Raw genomic sequence first — 17,815 nt, 5'->3', positions numbered from 1 at the left:
TTCTCAGTCTGTGTGATTCTAGCTTTTGTTGAAAATAGAGTGGATGCTTGACATTCACAGATATAAAATGCCTCGTTTTGACTATTCACAAGTGACCCTAAGGATTCATGACATGGGTAGTTAATAATTTTTTCCGAGGAGTGAATTTGAATCTCCTGCCCTAAAACTGTCTTGTAGAAACTAGTCACTTAACTAGTGACTTGTAATGAAGTTAAGATTTCTGTCTCAGTTTGCCTTTATATATGATTGTATTAATGATTAGAATATCTCAGCCTAGTAGGTTGTCACAGAAGAGGAAATTATTGGTCAATTTGTGGTATGAAATGGGTTAAAAAATCGAGTTTAAAAAACTAAGTTTAAAAAATTTTTAGTGTTTCACCTAGCATGTAATAATTGCTTAATAAAGGGTAGTTACTGCTGCCAGATCAGGACTTCAACCAGTTTTTAAGCCAAATCTTTTTGTATATGACCAAGTTTAGTGAGTAGTACTTATATTAAAAATTTTATTTTGATTCAGGATCTCCATGAATTATTAAACTGAAACTAGAATGTTAAATTCGCAAGTAAATTGGAGGGAGACTAATGGGTCATTTATCACTATCTACTTGTCTGATATACTTGAAAGGGAGTATATTTTATAGTAATTCATATTCTATTGCTATTGTGAAAAGTTGCATCTTTTCAAATGTCCTTTTAAGTATTTTCCATACCACAAATATACATATACAGAAACAAAGTGAATTCGTTATTCACTTTGTTTTTCTTTGAGATTTAGTGTACCTGAAAACCAGATTTAGTTGTTTTTGCTAAACGACTTTCTCTCTCAGTATGTTATATACTTATATAATTGTTTTTGCTTTATAGTGAAGAGCTCAGAAAAGAAGCAAGACAATTAAAGCGAGAACTCTTAGCAGGAAAACAAAAAAAAGTAGAAAATGCAGCAAAACAAGCAGAAAAAAGAAGTGAAGGTAAGGGCATTTACCAGGCATATGTTTTCATTTGGCACTACTTCTCTTTCTTCCCTCTCTCCCCTCTTCCTTCCTTCTTTTCTCCTCTTTCCCTCCTCCCTCCTTCCTGAGTTGAGTTTTGCTTTTTTTAAGAAATACTTTCTTTAGCCAATAAAATAAATTTTCATTTAGGACTTTTGTCTGAGAAGTAAATTCAAACATAATCATAAATATTGTTCCTAAATAAATGGAGTACTTGACATCAGGCAAAACTTAAATGTTGCCATAGCACATATCTAGACGTGCATAAGAATGGAATGTTCATTTTTTATATTGCATACCCTGTAAAACATTTAAGAAAAATATTTAGGCCAGGTGTTGAAACTTGTGTAAACTTTTGTGCACTGGTTTGAATAGTATTAAATACAAACTCCTATTTTCTGTTTGTTTTTGATTTTACTCTTATGTTTAGATAAGAAAATCTAAAATATTGATAAAATTGATCAAAAACTGATCAAAATAATACCCTACTTTTCCTACAGGTTCAATATGTTCTTTATTTCACTGTGATTTTTATAAAGCTAGAAAAGCTTCGAAAAGGTAATCTCAGTGAAGATCTTTAGTGTAAAACTGTTCCAGCTATAAAACATGTAATACTCAGTTTCCAAAGCAGCAGATTAGAACCCTCAAATCTATTACAATAATAAATTACATTGTAGGTTCAGTGACTATAATCAGAACTTTTATTCAGTTACTTTTAAGAATGTCTACTAAATTTGGCTTAACAAATTTGCTTTGTGTATACATCTATATTCTCATGCTTTTGGAAAGCATGAAGTATTTTTATCTACTGGGTTCTATAACAGTCACTAGAGATATATCAAAGAATAAGATGTAACATCTGGCTTGAAGAATGTGTATCCTAATACAGAACAGTGATACAGCATTTGGCCCTAGGTGTTATTATTATTTATTTTAAGTAGCCTAAGTAATACCGCATCTAAAGTACCACTATTTAAAGCGCACAGTTCTTAGATTATTTGCATCACATCCCCAAGTACTACTATAGCAAAGGCAGGTACTTGATGAAGAACTTGAATTCTCTGGAATATATTTTTTGTTTGTTTGTTTGTTTGTTTTGAGTTTTTACAAAAAGGAAGAGTTTACTTGTTTACTGTGCCCCAATCTGTCAGGGGGCAGTTTTGTAATCCACCTGGGAAATAAGAAGTTAATGGTACCGTTTATGAGGTGGGTTGCTAAATTCTTTTCTTTTTTATTGAGTTAATGATAAGTTACAATTTTGTGAAGTTTCAGTTGTACATTAATGTTTGTCATTCGTGTTGTAGGTGCCCCACTTCACCCTTTGTGCCCACCTCCCACCCCACCTTTCCCCTGGTATCCACTAAACTGTTCTCTTAGTCCACATTTTTAAATTCCTCATATGAGTGGAGTCATACTCAGATTATCCTTCTCTAGCTGGCTTATTTCACTTAACATAATTCCCTCAAGGTCCATCCATGTTATTACAAATGGAATGATTTTGTTCTGTTTTGCAGCTGAGTAGTATTCCATTGTATATATGTACCACATCTTCTTTATCCATTCGTCTGTTGATGGGCACTTAGGTTGCTTCCATGTCTTGGCTATTGTAAATAATGCTGCAATGAACATTGGGGTACATAGGACTTTTGGGATTGCTGACTTTAAGCTCTTTGTATAAATACCCAGTAGTGGGATGGCTGGATCGTATGGTAGTTCTATTTTTAATTTTTTGAGGAATCTCCATACTATTTTCCATAGTGGCTGCACCAGTTTGCATTCCCACCAGCAGTGTATGAGGGTTCCTTTTTCTCCACAACCTCTCCAACATTTATTACTATTAGTTTTAGATATTTTTGTCATTCTAATGGGTGAAAGGTGATATCTTAGTGTAGTTTTGATTTGCATTTCCCTGATGATCAGCGATGATGAGCATCTTTTCATGTGCCTATTGGCCATCCGTATATATTCTTTGGAGAAATGTCTGTTCATATCTCCAGCCCATTTTTTGATCGGGTTGTTTGATTTTTTGTTGTTGAGTTGTGAGAGTTCTTTATATATTATGGCTACTAAGCCTTTGTCAGATATATGACTTGCAAATATTTTTTCCCAGTTAGTGGGTTGTTTTTTTGTTTCAATCCTGTTTTCATTTGCCTTGAAGAAGCTCTTTAGTCTGATGAGGTCCCATTTGTTTATTCTTTCTATTGTTTCCCTTCTCCGAGAAGACATGGTGTCTGAAAAGCTCCTTTCAATACTGATGTCAAAGAGTGTACTGCCTACATTTTCTTCTAGAAGACTTACGGTTTCAGGTCTCACCTTTAGGTCTTTGATCCATTTTGAGTTTATTTTGGTGAATGGTGAGAAAGAATAGTCAATTTTCATTCTTTTACATGTGGCTTTCCAGTTTTCCCAGCACCATTTGTTGAAAAGACTTTCTTTTCTCCATTGTATGCCCTCAGCTCCTTTGTCGAAGATTAGCTTTCCATAGATGTGTGGTTTTATTTCTGGGCTTTCAATTCTGTTCCATTGATCTGTGTACCCGTTTTTGTACCAGTACCATGCTGTTTTGATTACTGTAGCTTTGTAGTGTGTTTTGAAGTCAGAGACTGTGATGCCTCCGCTTTTGTTCTTTTTTCTCAGGATTGCTTTAGAAATTCGGGGTCTTTTGTTGACCCATATGAATTTTAGGATTCTTTCTCTAATTCTGTAAAGAATGTCATTGGGATTCTGATTGGGATGGCATTGAATCTGTAGATTGCTTTAGGTAGAACGGACAATTTAACTATGTTTATTCTTCCAATCCATGTACATGGAATGTCTTTCCATCTTCTTATGTCATCATCCAATTCTCAGAAAGGCCTTGTAATTTTCATTATATAGGTCCTTGACTTCCTTAGTTAAATTTACCCCGAGGTATTTTATTCTTTTTGTTGCGATTGTGAATGGTATTGTGTTCGTGAGTTCTTTTTCTGTTAGTTCATTATTAAAGTATAGAAATGCTACTGATTTATGCAAATTGACTTTGTACCCTGCAACTTTGCTGTAGTTGTTGATTACTTCTAAGAGTTTTCCAATGGATTCTTTGGGGTTTTCTATATATAAGATCATGTCGTCTGCAAACAGTGAGAGTTTCACTTCTTCCCTCCCTATTTGGATTCCTTTTATTCCTTTTTCTTGCCTGATTGCTCTGGCCAGGACCTCCAGTACTATGTTAAATAAGAGTGGCGATAGAGGGCATCTTTGTCTCGTTCCTGTTTTCAGGGGGATGGCGTTCAGTTTTTGATCATTGAATATGATGTTGGCTATGGGTTTGTCATATATGGCCTTTATTATGTTGAGGTAGTTTCCTTCTGTGCCCATTTTGTTCAGAGTTTTTGTCATAAATGGCTGTTGGATCTTGTCAAATGCCTTCTCTGCATCTATTGAGATGATCATGTGGTTTTTATTCCTCAGTTTGTTGGTGTGGTGTATCACGTTGATTGATTTGTGGATGTTGAACCATCCCTGTGTCCCTGGTATGAATCCCACCTGATCATGATGTATGATCCTTTTGATGAATTGCTGAATTCTGGTTGCCAAAATTTTGTTTAGATTTTTTGCATCTATGTTCATCAGTGATATTGGCCTGTAGTTCTCTTTTCGTGGTGTCCTTGTCAGGTTTTGGTGTCAGCGTGATGTTGGCCTCATAGAATGTGTTAGGAAGTGTTCCATCTTCCCTAACTTTTTGGAATAGCTTGAAAAGGATAGGTATTAAATCCTCTCTGAAAGTTTGGTAGAATTCCCCAGGAAAGCCATCTGGTCCTGGGGTTTTATTCTTTGGGATGTTTTTGATTGCTGTTTCAATCTTTTTCCTTGTGATTGGTCTGTTCAAATTGTCTGCCTCTTCTTGAGTGAGCTTTGGGAGATTGTAGGAGTCCAAGAATTTGTCCATTTCCTCTAGGTTATCCATTCTGTTGGCACAGAGTTTTTCATAGTATTCTCTTATAATCCGTTGTATTTCTGCAGAGTCTGTTGTTATTTCTCCTCTTTCATTTCTGATTTTGTTTATTTGAGCTTTCTCCCTTTTTTTCTTTGTAAGTCTGGCTAGTGGTTTGTCAATTTTATTTATCTTCTCAAAGAACCAGCTCTTTGTTTCATTGATCCTTTCTACTGCCTTTTTCGTTTCAATAGTATTTATTTCTGCTCTGATTTTTATTATTTCTCTCCTTCTGCTGACTTTGGGCTTTATTTGTTCTTTTTTCTCTAGTTCAGTTAGGTGTAGTTTAAGATTGCTTATTTGGGATTTTTCTTGTTTGTTAAGATGTGCCTGTATTGCGATGAATTTTCCTCTTAATACAGCTTTTGCTGTATCCCATATGAGTTGGTATGGCATGTTATCATTTTGTTTCCAGGTATTTTTTGATGGCTTCTTTAATTTCTTCAATGATCCACTGCTCGTTCAGTAGTGTGTTGTTTAGTCTCCATATCTTTGTGCCTTTCTCAGCTTTTTTCTTGTAATTAATTTCTAGCCTTATAGCATTATGATCAGAGAAGATGCTTGTTATTATTTCAATTTTTTAAAATTTATAGAGGCTTGCCTTGTTTCCCAACATATGGTCTATCCTTGAGAATGTTCCATGTGCACTTGAGAAGAATGTGTATTTAGCTGTTTTAGGATAAAGTGATCTATATATGTCTATTAAGTCCAATTGTTTTAGTTTTTCATTTAGCTCCACTATTTCCTTGTTGATTTTCTGTCTGGATGATCTGTCCATTCATGTGAGTGGGGTGTTGAGGTCCCCTACTATTATTGTGTTGTTTTTAGCATCTTCCTTTAGGTCTGTTAATAGTTGCTTTATGAATCTTGGTGCTCCTGTGTTGGGTGCATAGATATTTATAAGCGTTATTTCTTCTTGATGAAGTGTCCCTTTGATCATTATATATTGTCCCTCTGTGTCTCTCTTTACCTGTCTTATTTTGAAATCCACTTGGTCTGATATAAGAGTTGCAACACCTGACATTTTTTGTTTGCTATTAGCTTGAAGTATTGTCCTCCACCCCTTCACTCTGAGCCTGTGTTTGTCCTTGGGGCTGAGGTGCATTTCCTGGAGGCAACAAATTGTTGGATCTTGTTCTTTAATCCATTTTGCCACTCTGTGTCTTTTTATTGGAGAGTTCAATCTGTTCACATTGAGAGTGATTATTGATGCATGTGGACTTAATGCTGTCAATCTGTTGCTCATTATCTTGTTTTCCTGTGTTTCTTTTCCTGTGTGCTTTAGCCTTCCCATTTAATACTGCAATTTCTTGTGCTGGGTTTCTCAGATTTTTTTCCTTATTTATGTTTTTTGACTGTGTTCTGTTTTTTAGTTTAGTGTCTACCCTGAAGTTTGTATTTAGAATCTCATGTATAATGTAGTCTGTTCTCAGGTGGTGTCTTACTTACTTGGCCTATACTGATTTAGACCCTTTGCCCTTCCCCTCCTAAATAATTATTTTCATTTCTTATTCAACTCGTGTTATGAATTTGTAGTTAGGGTGATAAGATCATCCTTGCTTTGGTAGTTTCCTTACCTTTACCCTAATGCTATAGTTGAGTATTTGCTATCCTGTTCTGGTTCTATCCATCGGTCTCCCTAGTCTCTGTTTTGTGACCCCTTTCTCCCTTCTTTGTTTTTTCAGGTCTGAGAGCCTTCTTGAGGATTTCTTGTAGTGGAGGGCTTTTAGTTACAAATTCCCTTAACTTTTGTTTGTCTGGAAAAGATTTAATTTCTCCCTCATATCTGAAGGAAATTCTTGCTGGATAGAGTATTCTTGGCTGAAGATTTTTATCTTTTAAAGCTTTGAATATATCACTCCACTCTCTCCTAGCTTGTAAGGTTTCTGTAGAGAAATGCACTGAAAGTCTGATAGGACCTACTTTGTAGGTTATTCTCTTCTTTTTTCTTGCTTCCCTGAGTATTCTTTCTTTATCTTTCCTTCTTGCCAATTGTACTACTATGTGCCTTGCAGTAGGTCTTTTTACATTGACAAATCTAGGAGATCTGAAAGCTTCCTCTACACACATTTCTCCGTCAATCCCTAGATTTGGGAAGTTCTCTTCTATAATTTCATTAAGCACACTTTCTGCTCAATTTTCCTTTTCCACGTTCTCGGGAATTCCTATGATCCTTAAGTTCTTACTCCTCATTGAATCCACTATCTCTCGGAGATTTTCCTCATTTTTTTCTTATTCTTAGTTCTCTTTCTTCCTCTGTCTGGAGCCGTTCAGCCTGTCTATCTTCAGTTATGATAATTTGCTCTTCTATGGCGTCTACGCAGGCATTTAGGGAATCCGTATTCTGTTTTATCTGGTCCATTGTGTTTTTCATCTCTAGTAATTCTGTTTGATTCTTCTTTATAATTTCAATCTCTTTTGTGAAGTAACTCCAGAACTCATTGGCTTGTTTCTCTATCTTTCTCTCTACCACATTGAGTTTTTTGATTATAGCTGCTCTGAACTCATTATCACTTAGTTTACCTAATTCCAAGTCCTCAGGACTTAATTCTCTGTTTTTCTTGTTTTCCTTCTGGTCTGGAGCTTTTATAAATTGCTGAATGGTAGAGGAGCAGTTTTTTCACATGGTGGTAGAATTCGTTGCAGTTACAGCCTGTTGCCACTAGATGGGGGGGTCGAGAGCCGTGTGTTCTGAGCTCTCTGCCTTTGGGCAAGATGGCAGTGCCCAGTGCGCTTTTCTGTGAGGGAGGGGCTACTATTCTTGCACGCCAATCTGGATTTGGATCAGTTCTGTTCTCTGGTCTTCTGAGGCCCTGGGTTTATGGGGTCCCCATGCACGGAAGCTTTCCCCTGTCAGCGTGTTTCCACTGAACCAGCAGCAGGAGTCCAGGATGATCCCCGGGTCGTGCTGCCCCTCCCCCACTCCTTCCCAGACCCGTGCAGCACGCATCGCAGACTCTAGGGGAGGGAGTGACCTTCTCTCCTACCCGTTCCAGCTCCTCGGAGGCCGTCAGCAAGGTCTATGTTCTCCTCTTGGTATTGTAGGTCTCTAACGTGTAGGCATTAGATTTATTCTCTGAAATTCAGTTTTTCCAATCCTTTGTTGTATTTTGGAGGGGAGAGAATCCCGGGTCTGCTCACCCTGCCATTTTGCTCCACCCCTTTTCGCTAAATCTCTGGAATATATTTTAATGAAACTAATTATTTAGAAGTTAACTTGATAAGAAGTCATCTTCATGGCTGCATGAGAGGATCCTTTTGTCTCACTTCTTCAACCTACAGCAAGTAAAACATACATAACCCAACAAAAGCTAAACTGCCCAACATATCAGAATTCTGGAGAGATCTACACTTGGGTGCATACATGGGTGGGAGAATTGGAGCACATAGAGGAGGCCAGCTGGGGGAACAGCAGAGGCAGTGCACAGGATCCTGGCCCCCTGGCTGCAACAACTGAGCCAGCCACCCCCAGCCCCAGAGAATCCAATGGGGGGCAGTGGAGGTGCATGCACAACTCCAGCCTCCTAGCCACACTGGCAGTTGTGGTGACAAGGAGTGAAGCAGCAGCAGAGCTCCACCATCCCAGGCCCCAAGCCATGGCTCAGAGCCTGGTGGCACCAGAGGAGGAGCACACACAAATCCGAACTCCCAACCAAAGCAGCCCCTGGGGCCACAAGGAAATGGGCAACAGTGAATGCAGAGCCCTGCATACCCAACTCCCTCCCCCGCCACTCCCCTATGGTGGTGGAACTTCTGACCCACGTGATCCCTCATGTGGCAGAGGCATCTTTCGTCCCTGTACCCCGAGAGGTGAAGCCAGCAACCACAGCAACACTGGCAACAGCAAGGCATCAGTGACCCCTGGAGGCACAGGCAGCGACAACAAGATTACTGGCGCACACACCTATTAGAGGCAGTTGGAAGGTGGACAGCGCTGATCCTCAAATATAGCCAGAGGCAGCTCAGGTAAGAAAAAACAAAAACTAGTGCTATAGCACCACCTACTGAAAAATAAAAGAAAGGCCTCTAATAAAAAATGGCAAAATTGTCCCATTCACAACAACATGGATGGGCCTTGAGGGTATTATGTTAAGTGAAATAAACCAGATAGAGAAAGACAAACACTGTATGACTTCACTCATATGTGGAAGATAAACAAACACAGGGACAAAGGGAACTATTTAGTGGTTACCAGGAGGAAGGGGGGGTGAGGGGTGGGGAAAAAGATTGAAGGGGTGCACCTATATGGCTACTTACAAATAATAATGTACAACTGAAATTTCACAATGTTGTAAACTATCATAACCTCAATAATAATAATAAAAAAGCACCTAATCTCCAATGCGTTGAATAGTTGGAATCAAAACAAACAAAACTATACTTAAATAAGAAAAGTGTTCACTACAACAAAAGCACCAACAGAGGAATAATTCAGCCAGCACCAGGAAAAGCCATGGTAACACAGCATCACAAGAAGAAAATAACAGTTCTCCAGAAACCAAACATAAAGTCATGGAAGAGTATGATCTAATTGATAAACAATTCAAAATAGCTGTCAAGAAGAAACTTAATGAGCTACATGGAAATTCAGAAAGGCAGATCAGTGAGCTCAGGAATAAAAACAATGAACAGAAGGTATACTTTACTGAAGAGATTGAAACCCTGAAAAAGAACCAAACAAAATCTGGAGCTGAAGAACTCAATAAATAAGATGAGAAAATGCATTAGAAAGCATTGGAACTAAAGCAGACCATGTAGAAGAGAGAATCAGTGAGATGAAAGATAGAAACCTAGAAATGATGCCAGTAGAAGAGGAGAGGGAATTAAGGTTTTTTTTAATGTAGAAATTTTATGAGAATTGTCCAACTCCATTAGAAAAGACAACATAAGGATAATGGGTATCCCAGAAGGAGAAGAGAGAGAGAAGGAAGCAGGGAGCTTAAAAAAGAAGTAAGAACTGAGAACTTCCCAAACCTGAGGAAAGAACTGGATATACAAATCCATGAAGCTAATAGAACATCTGATTATCTCAATGCAAAAAGAGCTTCTCCAAGACACATGATAATAAAACTGTCTAAAGTCAATGACAAAGAAAGAATACAAAAGGCAGCCAAGGAAGAAGTAAAAAAGGACAGTAACCCATAAAAGAATCCCCATTAGTCTATCAGCAGATTTCTCAACAGAATCTCTACAGACCAGGAGAGAGTGGAATAATATATTCAAAATATTGAAAGATGAAAACTGTCAGCCTAGAATACTCTATCCAGTAAAGTTATCTTTCAGACATGAAGGAGGAATAAAGGCTTTCCCAGACAACAAAAGCTGAGGGAGTTCATCACCAGTAGACCTACCTTACAAGAAATGTTGAAGCGAGCCCTCCTGAAACTAAAAGGCAAAGGTATACTAAATTTTGAGCAAGGTGGTAAATAGATAGACATAATCAGAAAATTGCAACTTTGTATCAGAATAGGTTAGTAAACACTTAATTATGACATAAAGCTTAAAGGGAAAGTAAGCATTAAAAATAACTATAAGCACTTCAACTTGGTAACAAACTCACAACATAAAAAGAGATCATTTGTGACAATAAAAACATAGAAAGGGAAGAGGAAAGGGATAGAACTTGCATAGGCAAATGAAGATAATATGCTATCACCAAACAAAGGACTATCTTATCTATGAGACCTTTTATACAAACCTCATGGTAACCACAAAACAAAAATTCAGAGCAGAGGCACAAAACATTAAAATAAAAGGAAATTGACAAAAAAATGTCACAGAAAACCACCCAACTGAAATGGCAGACAGAACACAAGGAAAAAGAAACAATGGGAATGTAGAGCAACCAACAAACAAGTGATAAAATGGCAGTATTAAGTCCTCATATATCAATAATCACTCTAAATGTAAATGGAATGAATTCGCCAATCAAAAGACGCAGAGTGGCTGGATGGATTAAAAAGCAAGACTCAACAATGTGCTGCCTCCAGGAGACATTCTCAACTCTAAAGACAAACCTAGGCTCAAAGTGAAGGGATGGAATACTTCAAGCAAATGGCAAATAAAAGAAAACGGGTATAGCCATACTTAATCAGACAAAATAGACTTCAAGCCAAAAAAGATAACAAGAGACAAAGATTGACATTACATAGTGATAAAGGAGACAGTCTATCAAGAAGACATAATATTTATTAATATATATACTCCTAAGATAGGAGCACCAAAATATATAATGTAATTATTAACAGACCTAAAGGGAGAAATTGACAGCAACATAATACTAGTAGGGGACTTTAACACCCCACTTACATCAATGGGTAGATCATCCAGACAGAAAGTCAACAGGAAACATTGTCCTTGAATGAAACATTAGACCAGATGGACTTAATAGATATATAGAGAACATTCCATCCAAAAGCAGCAGAATACGAATTCTTCTCAAGTGCACGTGGAACATTCTCAAAGATAGACCATATGTTGGGAAACAAAACAAGTCTCAATAAATTTAAGAAGATTGAAATCATACCAGTCGTCTTTTCCAACCACAATGCTATGACTAGAAATCAGCTACAAGAAAAAATTTGGAAAAGTCACAAATATATGGAAACTAGACAACATGCTACTGAACAACTGTTGGATCAATGAAAAAATAAAAAGAGAAATAAAAAATACATGAAGACAAACGAAAATTAAAACATGACTCATCACAATCTATGAGATGCTGCAAAAGCAGTACTCGGAGGGAAGTTTACAGCAATACAGACCTACTTCAACAAACAAGAAAAATCTCATGTAAACAGTCTAACATTCTACCTAAAGAAACTAGAAAAAGAAGAAAAGAAAGCCCAAGGTCAGTAGAAGGAAGGAAATAATAAAAATCAGAGCAGAAATAAATAAAATAGAGACTAAAAAGACAATAGAAGAGATTGATGAAATTAAGAGCCGGTTCTTTGAAAAGATAAACAAAATTGACAAATCTTTAGCCAGACTAAGAAAAAAGGAGAGAAGGCTCAAATAAATAAAATCTGAAATGAAAGAGGAGAAATTACAGTGGATACCGAAGAAATCCAAAGGATTATAAGAGAATAGTATGAAAAGCTATATGCCAATAAATTGGATAACCTAGAAGAAATAAATAAATTCCTAGAATCATACAGCCTTGCAAAACTGAATTAAGAAGAAGTAGAGAATCTGCATAGACTGATCACTAGAAGGAGATTGAAACAGTAATCGAAAGCCTCCCAAAAGACGAAAGTCCAGGGCCACCAGATGGCTTCTCTGGTGAATTCTACCAAACATTTAAGGAAGATTTAATGCTTATCTATCTCAAACTCTTTCAAAAAATTGAAGAGAAGAGGATGCTTTCTAACTCATTTTACAAGACCAACATCACCCTGATATCAAAACTCGACAAGAATAATATGAAAAAAGGAAATTACAGGCCAACGCCACTGATGAACATAGATGCAAAAGTCCTCAACAAGGGGCCAGCCCGGTGGCACAGCAGTTAACTTCGCACGTTCCGCTTCAGCTGCCTGGGGTTTGCCGGTTTGGATCCCAGGTGCAGACCTACACACTGCTTGTCAAGCCATGCTGTGGCAGGCATCCCACATATGAAGTAGAGGAAGATGGACATGGATGTTAGCTCAGGGCCAGTCTTCCTCAGCAAAAAGAGGAGGATTGGTGGCAGATGTTAGCTCAGGGCTAGTCTTCCTCAAAAAAAAAACAGAAAAAAAAAAAATCCTGAACAAAATATTAACAAACAATACAACAATATATTAAAAAGCTCATACACCACAATTAAATGGGATTTATTCCGGGGATGCAAGGATGATTCAACATCCATAAATCAATCAACATAATACACCACATTAAGAAATAAATAGTAAAAACCACATGATCATCTCAATAGATGCAAAGAAAGCATTTGACAAGATTCAGCATCCATTTGTGATAAAAACTCTCAATAAAATGGGTGTAGAAAGAAAGTACCTTAACATAATAAAGGCCATATTTGACAAATCCACAGCCAACATCATACTCAATGATGAGAGACTGAAAGCTATCCCTCTAAGAACAGTAACAAAACAACTCTCACCACTCTTATTCAACATAGTATTGGAAGTCCTAGCCAGAGGAATTTGGCAAGAAAAAGAAATAACAGTTATCCAAATTGTTACAGAAGAAGTAAAATTGTCACTTTTTGTGGACGACATGATTCTATATATAGAAAACCTAAAGAATTCACCCAAAAACTATTAGTTTTACAGTAAACTTACAGGATACAAAATCAACATATAAAAATCAGTATGTTTCTATACACTAACAACAATCTAACAGAAAGAGAAATCAAGAAAACCATCCCATTTACAATTGCAACAAAAAGAGTAGAATACCTAGGAATAAATTTAACCAAGTAGGTAAAAGACCTATACACTGAAAATTATAAGACATTGTTGAAAGAAATTGAAGAAAACAGAGAGAAGTGGAAAGATATTCTGTGCTCATGGGTTGGAAGAATTAACTTAGTTAAAATGTCCATGTTACCTAAAGCAATCACAAGCCCAATGACATTTTTCACAGAAATACAACAAAGAATCCTAAAATGTATATGGAACAACAAAAGACTCCAAATCGCCAAAGCAATCCTGATAACAAAGAACAAAGCTGGAGGTATCACACTCCCTGATTTCAAAGTATACTACAAAGCTGTAGTAATCAAAACAGCATGGTACTGGCAAAAAACAGACACACAGATCAGTGGAACAGAATCGAGAGCCCAGAAAGAAACCCACACATCTATGGACAGCTAATTTTCTACAAAGGAAACAAGAACAAACAGTGGAGAAAGGAAAGTCTCTTCAATAAATGGTGTTGGGAAAACTGGACAGCCAGATGCAGTAGAATGAAAGTAGGCCATTATCTTACACCATATAAAAATAAATAAACTCAAAATGGATTAAAGATTTGAATGGAAGACCTGAAACCATAAAACTCCTAGAAGAAAACATAGATGATATGCTCTTTGACATCAGTGTTAGCAATATCTTTTTGGATATGTTTCCCCTGGCAAGGGAAACAAAAGCAAAAATAAATAAATGGGACAACATCAAACTAAAAAGCTTCTGTACAGCAAAGGAAACCATCAACAAAACAGAAAGATAACCTACCAATTGAAAGATATTTGCAAATCATACATCTGATAAGGAGTTAATATTCAAAATGTCTAAAGAACTCATGCAACTGAACAATAAAAATACGGACAACCTGATTGAAAAGTGGGCAGAGCAGGGCCGGTCCAGTGGTGTAGTGGTTAAGTTCGCATGCTCCACTTTGGTGCCCCTGAGTTTGCTGGCCCTGATCCTGGGTGCGGACCTACACACTGCTTATCAAGCCATGCTGTGGCAGGTGTCCCACTTATAAAATAGAGGAAGATGGGCACAGATGTTAGCTCAGGGCCAAAGCAAAAAGAGGAGGATTGGCCGAGGATGTTAGCTCGGTGCTAATCTTCCTCAAAAAAATAAAATAAAATAAAAGGGCAGAGGATCTGAACAGACATTTTTCCAAGGAAGATGAACAGATGGCCAAAGGCACATGAAAAGATGTTCAACATCACTCATTATTAAGGAAATGAAAATGAAAATCACAGTGAGATATTGCCTCATGCCTGTCAAAATGGCTATTATTAAAAAGACGAAAAATAAGTGTTGGAGAGGATATGGAGAAAACCCTTGTACACTGCTGGTAGGAGTGTAAATTGGTGCAGCCACTATGGAAGCGGTAATAAGGAGATTCCTCAAAAAATTAGAAATAGGACTACCATATGATCTGGCTATTCCACCTCCAGGTATTTATCCAAAGAATATAAAACACTAATTCAAAAAGATATATGCACCCCTATGTTCATTGCAGCACTATTTAAAATAGCCAAGATAGCGTTATTTATAATAGCCAAGACATGGAAACAACCTAAGTGCCCATCAATGGACAAATGAATAAAGAAGATGTGGTGTATATGTATATAATGGAATACTACTCAACCATTAAAAAAAAAGAAGATGAAATCTTGCCATTTGCAACAACATGGATGGACCTTGAAGGTATTATGCTAAGCAAAATAAGTCAGATGGAGAAAGACAAATACCATATGATTTCACTCATTTGAAAAAGATGGAAACAACAACAGACAAACACAGAGAACAGATTTGTGGTTACCAGAGGGGAAGGGGGTGGGTGGAAGACAAAAGGGGTAAAGGGGGACATTGGTACAGTGATAAATAGAAACTAGACTTTTCGTAGAGAACACAGTATAGTGTATACAGAAGTGGAAATGTAATGTTGTACACCCTGAAATCTATATAATGTTATAGACAAGTGTTACCTCAATTAAAAAAAAGTTGTCACCTTAATGACACAAATTATAAACTGAATTTAAAAGAAAGGATCAACTTATTTGTGATTAGATCTTGTAGGTAAAATATAACCCAGAATAGTAACAAGCTATATTGGCAATATTGAGATTTGAAAGAAGTACAATGAGGATTATTTTATCTGTAAGTTTATATATAACTTTCCCAGGGGAGTGTTTTTTATAATTATAAGCATTGTAAATATATGTAATTCCTTTCAACTAGAAAGATCTGTTGGGTGGGTTTTTAAATTCAGTTTTGAGCTAATAATTATTAGTACCCTCATATCTCAAGAACCATGCTGGATTAGGCATGTGAAATTGGCAGCAGACAGATGGTTTTTGCCTTCGTAGTTCATGATCTAGTAGGAGTGAGAGAATTGCAAGTGGTTAGTCAACCGTAATAGTGCTGTATGATTAAGCCCATATTAGAAATAAACAGTGCTGTGTCACTTTATCTGCCTTTGAAATACTAAATACAATTAGGTAAACAAAGATTTGAGATAAAAGAATGATTTCTTAACATGAAAGAGAAGATTCTTATGGAGCTTCTTTCCGTCTATTTCTGTAAAAGTTAGCCGTGTTAAAATCTTCTGTATGCCATAATTAGAAAGAGCATTGTATTCGTAATTGCTTTTCTGAATTTCATTTTCCTTATGTTATCTAGAAATACCTGGATTTTCCCTGTCTGAATGACAGTTAAAATTAGCTTCCAAAATAATTGGATCATTTGGTTGCTATATTTTTCTTCTAGTCTCAGAATAGGCCATTTTATTTATTTATTTTAAATTGTTTTATTTTGAAATAATTTTAGACCTACAAAGAAGTTACAGAAATAGTAGAGTTTCCATATACTTTTAATGTTAAGGTCTTGTGTAACCATAGTGCAATCATCCAAACCAAGCAATTAGTGTTGATATAATAGTATTACCTGACTGCAAACCTTATTAGAATTTCACCAGTTTTCCCACTTATGTCTGTTTTCTGTTCTGTGATTCTATCTAGAATTCCGTATTCCATTATCTCCTTAGTCTCTGATCTTTGACAGTTGCTCAATCTTTGTCTTTCATGATCCTGACACTTTGAAGAATCCTGGTTACGTATTTTGTAGTATGTCTCAATTTGAGTTTATCTGATGTTGTGTCAAGATTAGATTGAGGTTATTTTCTGGAAAAATTGCTGCATGAGTGATATGTCCTTCCCAGTGCGTTATATCAGAAATAACAAAATGTCTGTTGTCATTTTACTGGTGATATTACCATGATGACTTGGTTAAAGTGGTGTCTGCTGAGTTGCTACATTGTAAAGTTACTCTTTTTCCCTGTGAGATTATAAGTATTTGAGGGAAGATACTTTGGGACTATACAAATATCCTGTTGATTTTCAAGCTTTCCTCCACTAATTTTAGCATCCATTGATGGATCTTGCCTGTAGGCAACACTGTTTACCGTGGTGTTCTAATGGTGACTTTCTAGTTCCCTGATTCCTACTGTTTATATTACTTAGAATTATTCTGTAAGAGAGAGTTCTCTCTTCTATTATTTATTTATTTACTTACTTATATCAATATGAACTTGTGGGTATTTATTTTATTCTATGTGTTATAATCCTAAACTATCATTATTTATTTTCTTGTCCAAATAGTACCAGCATTGGCCATTAGTAGCTCTTTCAGGTTGGCTCCTGTGTCCTTTCAACTTGCTCCTGTCCTTTGAGTACTTTCTTACTTTCTGGCCCAAGATGCTCCTGCTTGATCTTGTGTTTTACCTTCTCCAGACCTAGAATCAAACACTTCTCCAAGGAACTTTGGTTCCTTTTAGTGGAGTGTTGTATGTAGAAACCAAGATATGGGCACTAAGTTGGCCATTTTATTTTGATTCTAATATTTTTTAGAGTGCTATTAGGAGCAATATTGTATTATCACTATCTTCTTAGAATGCTTAACAAAATTCATTTTTAAGCTCTCTCTATGATGCATTATGGATTACCTTTTTCTTGGAATTGCATTTCCTCTAAATTTACTTTGATCTTTTTAAATTGGTAAGTACTGCTGATAAGATGATAGGAAATTGTTATGAAAGATTTGTGAATTTCAGTAAACACTACGTTATATTTAATAATCACATGCTCCTATGCAGTTTTTTTTTTAATGGAGATGACATTGGTATACAACATTGTGTGTGTATATATACATATATGTCATTATATTTCAGTTTCTGTGTAGATTACATCATGTTCACCACCCAAAGACTAATTACCATCCATCATCATACATGTGTGCCAATCACGCTTGCCCACCTCTCCCTCCCCACTTCCCTTCTGGTAACCACCAAGCCAATCTCTATCTCTATGTGTTTGTGTGTTGTTGCTTTTATATTCTATTTATGAGTGAGATCATATAGTATTTGACTTTCTAGCTCTGACTTATTTCACTTAGCATAATAC

At 36.5% G+C, this 17,815-nt stretch overlaps 1 protein-coding gene across 4 annotated transcripts in view; it reads left to right on the top strand.

Annotated features, from left to right (window-relative positions):
* The window catches only part of CWC27 (CWC27 spliceosome associated cyclophilin), a 221,027-nt gene that overhangs the window by 104,915 nt on the left and 98,297 nt on the right, over positions 1-17,815 (top strand). For all 4 annotated transcript variants that reach the window (XM_014848509.3, XM_044772370.2, XM_070519593.1 and 1 more), the window contains one exon: positions 865-968. In XM_014848509.3, coding sequence (XP_014703995.1) covers positions 865-968 — 104 coding nt within the window. The remainder of the gene's footprint in view (positions 1-864; positions 969-17,815) is intronic.

The sequence above is a fragment of the Equus asinus genome, chromosome 10 (assembly GCF_041296235.1).
Source record: "Equus asinus isolate D_3611 breed Donkey chromosome 10, EquAss-T2T_v2, whole genome shotgun sequence".
In the NCBI taxonomy this organism is placed as follows: Eukaryota; Metazoa; Chordata; class Mammalia; order Perissodactyla; family Equidae; genus Equus; species Equus asinus.
This window is presented reverse-complemented; position numbering and strand designations above follow the sequence as displayed.